We start from the raw sequence: 10,371 nt of genomic DNA on the forward strand, positions 1-10,371 counted from the left end.
CACTCCAAAAATCAAAAACATCATATACTCAAAAAATATTTCATTCACGCTACTCAAACATTTTTTGATCAAGCAAAGAAAAATGTTTTGTGTTGTTAAAAAATATTTAAGACTTATGATTCATTTACTTGAACAAATTTTTTATTTACCAAGTATTTTACTCCTAGTAAATAACATCACAAATATCCATAGTCCGATTAATTGCGATGTTGTTGGTTCAAAAATGCTCAACTGCCGTGCCAGCAAAATATTCCACGACTTCGAATTTGAGGAAATTTATAATAACGTTTTCGTCTTCCATCGTTTTTTCGTTCTAGATACAAGAAACGTTTTTTATAACCTATATAAAGCATAAGCCAAACAGCTTAATGTTTCTCTCTCTTTCTCACTACACTTCTCCGCCCTCCGCATTTCAACTCCGATCCGAGGAACTGGGGGTAACCCTAAAAGAGTTCAATCCTTCTCTCAACACTCCGTCTTCTTCACCAGTAAGTTTGATTTCTCATTGTATAAGCTATTGCGCGTTCTCTTTACTTTACTGAATCACTGATTGAAATTATCGCCTCTTTTTTTTTGGGCGATTTTACTGTATTTTTATTTGATTATGATGTTACTATGATGAACCCTGTTTGTTTATAAATGGGTTTTGCATGATTTTGTTTTTACTGAAATTTTAGGTGTTGTTTTGATCAACTCAACATTAGGGTTTTAAAAATCGATTTTTTTTTATTTTTTATTTTTTCTGATTTTTGTTTAATCCTCTTTATATGTTTAAGAATGTTATGCAGTCTGAACTCTGAACTATTATCTGTCTTTTGTTTGTTTGGTAAATGAGATGCTAATATTGTGTGTATAAACAGGGTTCACTTGCACATCAAATGTCTTTTGATCATTCTATTAAAGAAAACGGATGGTTTCTTTCTGGTGACATCTCTTTCATGAATAGGTGTCGCTTGTGGTGTTCTCGACGACGAATCTTGTTCCGGCATTGGACTTGATTCATCTCCTCTCCTTCAAGTTTTCTTCTTTTGCATTTTTTTTACTTCCTGTAAGCAATCAAACAAACATTGGGATAGTTTTTGTTACTGATATTGAAGGATTATTGGATATAGACAATCATTGGTTACTGTTTTGGTTGGTTTTAAAGAAGCAATTGTACATTTAGGTTGAGTTATTTTGAAGATAATTATTTCATTTGATGGCGAGAGGATCTCTCCCGCCAGGTTTCCGTTTTCATCCTACCGATGTTGAGCTTCTTTTGTATTACCTCAGAAGAAAGGTAAGTGGCAAAGCTCTAAGCTTTGAGGTTATTGCAGAACTCGACATCTATAAATTTGCCCCTTGGGACTTGCCAGGTAATTCAATTTCTCATATGACTGCTTTCTTAATATTTGTTGTGTTCTTGTATTGATTATGATCTCTTTCGTTATCTTATTTGTGAAGGATGAATATGAATGGGGCCAGTCTTCAGTTTCATTAAATTTGTTTCTTATTTGTGCAGACAAATCAATCGTGAAGAGCAGAGATCTTGAGTGGTATTTTTTTTGCCCTAGAGATAAGAAATATGCATGTGGATCAAGGATGAATCGTGCTACTGAAAATGGTTACTGGAAAACCACCGGAAGGGATAGAGATATTTGTAACAACTCACAATGTGTGGGATGGAAAAAGACTCTGGTTTTTCATGTAGGAAGGGCACCACGGGGTGATAGAACAAATTGGGTAATGCATGAGTACAGACTTGATGACAAAAATCTTGTTGATGCAGGCATCTGTCAGGTAACCCAGAGTTTCTTTTGGAGACTGTTTATTGCAACTAGTTCATTTAGAGTATGGATTAATCAATCTGTACGAGTTTTTGTGCTTTATATGCTGTTACGAATTTACCTTGGTATGATCAGTTCATGTTAGGACTCCTTTGATCTAGGATTAAATGTGTAACGGTGTTACCATTTTTTTGTTATCGTAAGCTGCCCTTTTAAACTGCTTTTACCATATATTTTATCAAACATTATCCATTTCAGTTATGCCAACTGCTTGCTTGGCTGCTTAAACTGCGTTTTTATTTTTGACTGGAGCCCCTGAGTTAAAAAAAAAAATAGAAACAAGAAGTCTTAACATGATTCATGAGGAAGTTGGTATCATCGCCATTTGTGGAAAGCACAAGGGAATAAGTATTTGTAGAATCTGATTCAACCGACTAGATTTAAGATTTTGCTTTGGTTTAATTTCATTATATTCACCTTTGTTTTTCTGCAGTGTTATACGATATAGTATAAATCAGCGTGTTTATGTAGTAGTTATATAGAGTTTGGAAAGAGATATGTGTTGGTTTTGAACAGTTAGTCTAGTTAATTGTTACACAAATGCTACCCAATTCACTTTTAAGCTTATAAACATGGATGGAGATTGTTTACTCTATTGCTAGAGCGCCAGTTGGCTAGCTTACCACGTATGACTTGGCCATTAAGGTTAGATGGAATTTCTATTTAGCTGTACCTTTGTTTGTGGACTATCTTGCTTATACGGTTATACCAAGTTTTTGCATGTTCAGATGTTCTACAGTTTTGGCATATTAATATGTTAACTGTACCGTTTCATAAGCTACTCAGCCTATTTATTGTATAAAATATGTCCTTTTTGTTACAGGATGCGTATGTTCTTTGCAAATTCTTTGAGAAAAGTGGTGCAGGTCCTAAAAATGGTGAACAACATGGTGCACCCTTCAAAGAAGAAGATTGGGAAGACGACGAGGTAACCAATGCACCAGAATATTTCCAGTCTGTTGTTCCTGTAACTTCACCAGCGATTCCTTTTAGTGGTCAAAATAGCACATGTTGTTCTTCCTCAGTAGCTGTTACGTGTCAAAGCAATCTATCTAATCCTGAGATTGCAAATTCTCCCTTTCTGGAAGATGACATTGAAAGAATGATGGAATTTTTCAAGGATGACGACACTCTCCTTAATGATGGCACCGGCAACGATAAGGTAACACACTGTGGTAGTAAATTGTATTAGTACTTGAAGATGCACCGAAATACACATATTCCCTGCTTCTTATAGGCCTCATAGCTTTACTGCATTTTTGTAATTCACTATCCTGTTCTGTGGTTTGCATATGGTTCCAATTTCCTAATTTCACTCTGCAGGGCAGAATAATTTCATATTCCTGACTTTAATTTTTGTGGTCATATTTTGGTATCACTTTGGGACTCTATACTTGGTTTTCTTAATGGTATCTGTGGAGATCGTAAGAGGTTAATGGATTCTTGTCCAGATTTGGATGGTGTCATTTTAATTCCTTGTGGGGTTTGAAATAGTGCTTTAATTAAGACTACCATAAATCCGTGCTTGTCTTCTTTCAATGCATGATTCTTATTTATTCATTGAAATAGAATGGCTTTCATTTATAATGTCTTCATGTTAACTAATCCTGGTTTGTTGGGGTACCTACAGAGGCCAGATCCTTCGACTTTCGAAGCCACTGTTGAAGCTCCAGTCCTTGGGGATGGTTTTGATATTTACAATGGGTTGGAGGACCTCAAAAGTTGTACTAGGCAGCAGCTGACTGACAACTTCCTTCTCGTCAACAGTCCTGGTGATGACTTTTTTCTGAATCAAACACCAGCAGGAGATGATCTGTGCTTTTTGGAGTTGGATGATCTTGCACATCCCTTAACCTTCCCAGAGAGTGTTCCTGGTGCTGAGCGCAGCCAAGTACAAAATCCTCTTGACCAGTACCAGAGTTGCGATAACGTGGGTGCGCTTTGGAACTTCCCATCCGCTCCTTCAAATACGCTTCGCAACTTCCCATCTGCTCCTTCAAGTACTCACCATACAAAACTGTGAACTGCAGTTGTTGCTACAATTTTGGCTGTTTCATACCAGGTGAAAAAAGTTGGATTCCACCCATGTCCATCTTCAGCTGCACAGAACCCATGCAGTAGGAGTACCTCCTCATTCATTAGATAAACTTAATCCGTTCTTCCCGAATATTGGCAAATGCTGGTGCTAGACACGGTAGTTTATGATATTCTTCATCTTCCGGAATTGTTTGCAGGTGCTAGACATGGTAGTTTATGATATTCTTCATCTTCTGGAAATGTTTGCAGAATTCTCTGCCAGCCAATTCTAAACTATTCCAAAATGAATGGCATCATTGAAACTGTTTCTCCTCAATGCTCTTTGATTGCAGTGATATAAAACAAAAATATGTTCTTCCATTGTCCTTTTGCATAGTCTATTTGGTCCCAACCTCTTATTCCAGTTCAATTTTGTTTCAACTTTTCCGACTTAGTCATGGATGTCTGTAAATCTTGGTTAGAAAGGAAACCATATCCTGTAAGCATTGAAATGATGCCTACCGAAATGTGGTTTATTGGGAAAGAGAGGTGTGTCCGAGCATTTTAAAAATATGAACAGCCCTATAATTGTTGCTTTAAGCATTCAGAGACGCATCACTTTCTGGAACAAAACCAATAATGGTAAGAAAACCATTACAGCTACAATGCAGAAGCAGATGCATTGTCTCATAAAAACACAAATAAAAACACAGATGCAGCTTGGGTTTCCCTTTGTGGCTTTGCTCTAAGAGGAAGAAAGAGGAAGAAATGTCTCACTTCAGCCTAGAAGGAGACTGCAAGAAGAAACTTATTGATGTACTGAATGGGAAAGACTACCCTATTTCCTGGCTGGCGAAGTAGAGCCATTTTAGAAGAGACCTAGAAAATTGTTACCTTTGGTCCTGCATTCCTGGGTTTTAATCTTGTACACAGATCAGGCAACGAGGTGGCTGATCTATTAGCTAAACAAGCCAAACATTGTATCTGTAACCTTGACTGGAAGAAATGGTCCAATGTTATTATAACTTGGCTGGCTTAACAGAATTACTTAACTTCCATTATTAGCCGATTTTTAAATGGAACATCTTGGCCCGTTGGTTGCCCGAAGTTCAATCCTATTTTGAAGGAGGCACTGGGTTATCATTCGTTCCTCTCATAGAAAAACAATGCCTGTTTCAAATTTTGAGAAGTTTTGACGAAAGAAACCAACACAAGGAAAAAAGAAGAGACAGAGACAGAGGAGAAGAGAAGAAAGAATCCTTCTTTCTTCTCTTCTCAATCTTCTTTATTCTTTCTGGTTATCGGCTTCTGTTGTCAAGTAAGACATTTCTCTACCTCTATATATACAGTTTCAATTTGGTTTCTGTTGCGGTGCATTAATAATAGTTTTAAAAACTTACAGAAATGCAGTTACCTTGTGCTGCATGCATGCCCAGGCAAAAATAATCTAGGGGACAAATCTTTAATGAGGAGATTTTCTTTGCATCTAGTTAATTCTTATTTTTTTGAATTTTTGGTCGGTTCACGTTACATGACGATTCCAGCTTTGAATGTCTTATTACCTGTAGACTAGCGTCATCCTCAACTGAAGCTTATCCTTGCAGCATTTATATATCAAAATGGCTCCTAGCAAAATCGGCAAAGCTTTCGGGGCGGTGAAGGACCGGACCAGCATAGGCCTAGCCAAGGTCAGCAGCAGCAATTCTATATCCGACCTTGAAGTTGCAATTGTCAAGGCGACGCGACATGAAGAACAACCAGCAGATGAGAAACACATAAGAGAGATATTAAGCTTAACATGCTATTCTCGTGGGTACATTAGCTCTTGCGTTAACACACTCTCTAGAAGACTCAACAAAACTAGGAACTGGACAGTGGCATTGAAGACACTTATGTTGATACATCGACTCTTAGCTGAAGGTGACCCGGCTTATGAACAAGAGATATTCTTTGCAACCCGACGGGGAACAAGGTTGCTGAACATGTCTGATTTCCGTGATAAGAGGTCCAACTCCAGCGCTTGGGATTTTTCGTCATTTGTACGCACATATGCATTATACCTTGATGAGCAGCTTGAGCTTCGAATGCAAGGCCGTAGACGCAGCAATCCTAGCATATCAATAGTTGGTGAAGAATTTGAAGAAGTCGAAGAGGAGCCAAATAATAGTTGGGGTCCCCCTACTGGCACACGCACATCTACATCATCTGTAACGAAAACACCAAAAACACCGGTTCGAGAAATGAAAACAGAACAGATTTTCACTAGAGCACAGCATCTTCAAAATCTAATTGATAGATTTTTGGCATGTCGTCCGACAGGTAAGTACTATGTATATGTTAAGATTGTTCCCTTGTATTAGGCGCTAGGAGAGGCGAGACTCCGAGCCCTTTGCCTCGCCTAGGCTTAAGGCGCCAAGAAAAAAAAACAACTCACTCATGCGCCTTGGGCGTTTTTTTTTTGTCTAGGCTCCCCTTGCACGACTCGTGCGCCTAAGGCGCCTTTCACAACATCTAAAATACACCTTTTAAGAATATGTTGTGCATTATTATGTGCAGGAGCTGCTAGGAACAACCGAGTTGTGATCGTCGCTCTCTACGCAATAGTTAAAGACAGTTTTCAGATATACACAGATTTGACAGATATTATTGCAATCTTGATTGATCGTTTCTTGGAGTTGGAAATCAACGAATGTGCCAAGGTTCACGATATCTTCACTCGAGCTGCTAAACAATTCGACGAGCTGGATGCATTCTACAGTTGGTCCAAGGCCATAGGAATTGCCAGATCTTCTGAGTACCCAGATGTCGAGAGAATTTCACCAAAGAAACTTCAGCTTATGGATGAGTTCATCACAGAAAGGTCATTATCAACCAAGAAGGGCTACAAGGATGAAGATGTTCAATATGAAGTCCAAGAAGAACCGGAAATAGCCGAAGAGCAAGATTTGAACTCGATTAAGGCACTACCACCACCTGAAGGTTTCTGCGAAACCGAGCTAGTGGTAGAAGAACAAGAACCAGAGATAGTTAAGGAAGAAGAGCCAGTTAAGGGAGAAGAAGAACAGGACGTGGATTTCTTAAATTTAAGAGATGGTAACAATACAAACTCCGGTGAAGACCAAGAAAATAAGTTGGCTTTAGCATTATTTGATGGCGCAGGTGCAACTACAACAGCTGAACCTGCTTGGGAAGCGTTTCCAGATGATTCTCCTGGAGGTTGGGAGACAGCGTTGGTTGTAACAACTAGCAACTTGAATAATCATACACCTAAGCTTGGGGGTGGATTTGATTCCCTCCTTTTAAATGGTATGTACCAACAGCATGCAGCAGCAACGATTAATGCTGCTTTGCACGCCACCGGGAGTGCAAGTAGTGTTGCATTTGGATCAACAGGGAAGCCTGGATCGACAATGTTGGCGTTGCCAGCTCCTACGGTGTCGTCCTCCACCAGCAATGATATCAACAACAAGAGTACTTTTAATGTCGTAAATGCAGACCCGTTTGCAGCGTCGTTAGCAGTAGCACCCCCTACGTATGTACAAATGTCCGAGATGGAAAAGAAGCAGAGGTTATTAATGGAGGAACAACTCATGTGGCAACAATATGCTAGAGACGGAATGCAAGGGCATATTGCGTTGAAAAAATCGTGTCAGACAAACCCTTACGGAATGGGAGGTTATGCCCAGAGCTATTGAAACTTAGTCATAACTTTTTGATTATTGTTCTCGTATCAAGTATGCTTCCAATGTGTGTGCAGGGTGTTGGAAAGTAATCTAATTAGTTTGTATGAGATGATGGAAATTTTAGTTGAGGGATGCTAAGTTGAATTTCTGAATCTCCCAATCTAAGTTTTGTTTGTAACTGCAATTTTAAGATGTCAAAGATGAATTTGAATCGGTGAAACGGATCCTTTTTTAGGAACGGTGATCTGAAAAGGTGGTTGTGAAATTGCTAAATCTTTATGATGCAGGTCCAACTCTTGTCAGGTAGGACAGTTTACCAACTGAGTGTGTACCCTGAGAAACTTTTAATCACGATCCGTGACTGGAAAGTTGATTTCAGTTGAATATACAAAATGGTTGAACAACACATTACTTACAAAAAATTGGGAGGCCACATATTGCACATTACTTGTAACAGCGGATTTAGGCTCATTTGTCACAAATACAAGATATAAATCGTACCATCATAGCTAAAATAACAAAAGGACAACTCTTGAAAACTTAGCTAAATGCTCGAGCATATTTTAAATCCGCCTCAACAAAGTCTATAACCAGCAGCACCAAATCAAGATGGCAGTAGATTCTCACACAACACCAACAGCTCCTACAGATTGCAGATTACTTAACAACTCTATAACAGAAATACGGGATGAATCGATAGTGTAAATCTAGCTTTCACCTTGACATGCTACTTGTCATGTATTGTTGTATACCACTGTCAAAATTCAAAGGTGTATAGTCACAAATCTCATATAAATGCTCAGTAGGAGGCACCAAAAGTCCAGTTTCCGATGCCTCTGAATGTTGTAGCTTCTGCTGCACCAAACTTTCCATGTGCTGCTTTAATTCTGTTCATCATGGCAAGTCTTTTTTTTGCTGTATAACCAAAGAAACATAGAGAGCAGTTTTACATGCCAGTGTTTGTTGTGAATATGAAATCATAGCTGGCCAGCATTATCTAATTTAAAACTCAGGTTATGAAAGGACACTCACATGTTGTATTTTCTGTGAGACCTTAAAAATGATTGACATATCGGGAACCCTTTAACTGTAGAAAAAAAACGGTAGCTATGTTTAAGCATATACATAACCAATGAATCAATTGAATTTAATCAAGAACATGACACTCAATGTTCTCATATACGTGATGTTAGTTTTGGCAATACGAGAGTCGGGTAACAGTGACTGATATCATAACTAGAGAAAAAAGACCGTTCAGTAAAATTTGATTAAGAGTAATTATTATGCACTGTCGTAGTGTGGGTTTGAGCCAAGGGACCAAGCCAATTTTATCAACTCAAGTGCCTAGCTGCAGGTTTAGGAGCTCCTTTGTTATTAGTATCTCGAGGAATGTTATGGCACACCGGTTCACATCATAGTATAGTGTTTACTACTCTAATATTCTTTTAGAAGAGCTATCAAAAGAAATGAAGTATCTAAATTACCGTTGCCTACACAAGGATAGACTTGCAATTGAATACAGAATTCACAAATCTCACACCAGCTAAAAGTTGGAACCTCACAATGCTTACCATTTCTTCGAGGCCTATGTGAGTTAGGTTGGTTGAGGGCATTATGTTCAAACAATCCACAGCATCGCTGTTCAAAAAAATTATTTTCATCAGATCCAAAAGCTCCATACTTTGATACATGAAACAGTTAAACGCTAACAACACTATCATCTTTTTCAACTATCCAATAAACTGTACCTATAGTACGTATTAATTCTAGTGCACATGCAGACACACAAAGTGGTGTGCCTTCTCTATTTATACTGAACTCATATGAATGAGTAAAACATCTAAAAGCGGATTAAAGTAGGCAATTCTTGATGGTACTCGATAACTTACTACATGTCAGAAGTCTCATAAACAGCAACATGAGTTACAATGCATCCTTTCGCTGTTGTATTGGTTCCTTCAATTCTTGCAGTACCTATTAAAAAACTCTCTAGATTCAATAATACGTTCGCAAAACCCTAACTCCACCACAACAAAACACTGATCAATTTCATGAACCGATCAATTAAATTTCAAGAAAATCAATTCCTTACCGTAACCAGTAACACGATTGCCAGGGGACTCAGCAACAAAGAAGTATCTAGACAATTTCGCAAGTTGGTTCAAATACCATGACATCTTTGCCTACAATTCGTTGAAAGAAAAAGGAAAAACAGCCATACAAATAACAAATTAACCTCCTCAGTCTTAAAATTCATTGTCTAACAATTCGAAAGAAGATTGAACCATAAAGAAGAGAAGAAGACATTGTGATTCTTACTTGATCTATTGGTTTGCCGTTTTGTGTTGATGAGAACTGATCCATTAGTATAGGAGTTATGCCAAGAAGATCATTACAGCAGAAATTTCGAATTGTTGTCATGCCTTGTTATGATTTCTGTCTCACAAAACTCACCAAGAACAGAATTACAGAGTTGCTTTCACAGAGATTTGTTAAAGAATTGGGGGAAATGAATGTTGCAGTAACAATGTTCAAGAAATGGGGAACGTGACGAGATGATGATGATCTTTTTCGTTTCTGGAGAGGGATTTGCGGGTCTAAATAGGAATCGAAACTATTTGGACTTTGCGAAAGGCTCTTCTTATATATATAGCCCTAAAAATACTACTTGTCCCCTTTTATCTTCGTACCCCGAAACTTTACTTTCAACTAAGGGTGTAAGTAATACCCGAAAATACTCATCCTGCCTGTACCCGTCTGAGCCCGCCTGTACCCGAAGTAGCCCAAAGCCTGTTATGGCCCGTAATGGGCCACCCGGCCTGGCCTGGATTAATGTATTGGGCGGT

General features: G+C 38.4%; 3 protein-coding genes across 5 annotated transcripts; 2 read left to right on the forward strand and 1 right to left on the reverse strand.

Annotated features, from left to right (window-relative positions):
- The first annotated feature begins 385 nt into the window (after positions 1–385).
- LOC113356234 (NAC domain-containing protein 82-like) lies at positions 386–4,224 on the forward strand. The gene is made up of 5 exons (XM_026599307.1): positions 386–488; positions 861–1,355; positions 1,502–1,779; positions 2,650–2,988; positions 3,457–4,224. The coding sequence occupies exons 2-5, from the start codon at positions 1,199–1,201 to the stop codon at positions 3,847–3,849; spliced, it is 1,167 nt and encodes a 388-aa protein (XP_026455092.1). The 5' UTR covers positions 386–488; positions 861–1,198; the 3' UTR covers positions 3,850–4,224.
- A 799-nt stretch (positions 4,225–5,023) lies between these two features.
- On the forward strand, positions 5,024–7,807 carry LOC113356235 (putative clathrin assembly protein At1g03050). Of its 3 annotated transcripts, none has more exons than XM_026599309.1 (3): positions 5,024–5,160; positions 5,411–6,161; positions 6,399–7,807. In XM_026599309.1, exons 2-3 carry the CDS (start codon positions 5,462–5,464, stop codon positions 7,535–7,537), a joined length of 1,839 nt encoding a protein of 612 aa, XP_026455094.1. In that variant the 5' UTR covers positions 5,024–5,160; positions 5,411–5,461; the 3' UTR covers positions 7,538–7,807. The 3 variants fall into 3 exon arrangements, with proteins under 3 accessions (XP_026455094.1, XP_026455093.1, XP_026455095.1); XM_026599308.1 differs by having other exon boundaries at positions 5,447–6,161; XM_026599310.1 differs by having other exon boundaries at positions 5,036–5,160; positions 5,387–6,161.
- A 750-nt stretch (positions 7,808–8,557) lies between these two features.
- Positions 8,558–10,125, reverse strand: LOC113356236 (N-terminal acetyltransferase B complex catalytic subunit NAA20-like). Its single transcript, XM_026599311.1, has 5 exons — positions 9,845–10,125; positions 9,618–9,708; positions 9,415–9,499; positions 9,097–9,163; positions 8,558–8,612 (listed from the first exon to the last, which is right to left on the reverse strand). Exons 1-5 carry the CDS (start codon positions 9,944–9,946, stop codon positions 8,580–8,582), a joined length of 378 nt encoding a protein of 125 aa, XP_026455096.1. The 5' UTR covers positions 9,947–10,125; the 3' UTR covers positions 8,558–8,579.
- Between the last annotated feature and the right edge of the window lie 246 nt (positions 10,126–10,371).

This window comes from Papaver somniferum, chromosome 3 (assembly GCF_003573695.1).
Source record: "Papaver somniferum cultivar HN1 chromosome 3, ASM357369v1, whole genome shotgun sequence".
Taxonomy (NCBI): domain Eukaryota; kingdom Viridiplantae; phylum Streptophyta; class Magnoliopsida; order Ranunculales; family Papaveraceae; genus Papaver; species Papaver somniferum.

Bases quoted from the DNA above. Each gene is read 5' to 3' on its own strand.
- LOC113356234 (XM_026599307.1), top strand. From the start codon at position 1,199: ATGGCGAGAGGATCTCTCCCGCCAGGTTTCCGTTTTCATCCTACCGAT. The intron at 1,780-2,649 runs GTAACCCAGAGT...TTTTTGTTACAG, and splicing joins TTGATGCAGGCATCTGTCAG to GATGCGTATGTTCTTTGCAA. The intron at 2,989-3,456 runs GTAACACACTGT...GGGTACCTACAG, and splicing joins ATGGCACCGGCAACGATAAG to AGGCCAGATCCTTCGACTTT.
- LOC113356235 (XM_026599309.1), top strand. From the start codon at position 5,462: ATGGCTCCTAGCAAAATCGGCAAAGCTTTCGGGGCGGTGAAGGACCGG. The intron at 6,162-6,398 runs GTAAGTACTATG...TATTATGTGCAG, and splicing joins TTTGGCATGTCGTCCGACAG to GAGCTGCTAGGAACAACCGA.
- LOC113356236 (XM_026599311.1), bottom strand. From the start codon at position 9,946: ATGACAACAATTCGAAATTTCTGCTGTAATGATCTTCTTGGCATAACT. The intron at 9,164-9,414 runs GTAAGTTATCGA...TTTTTTGAACAG, and splicing joins TATGAGACTTCTGACATGTA to CGATGCTGTGGATTGTTTGA. The intron at 8,613-9,096 runs GTAAGCATTGTG...TTTTTTCTACAG, and splicing joins ACATAGGCCTCGAAGAAATG to TTAAAGGGTTCCCGATATGT.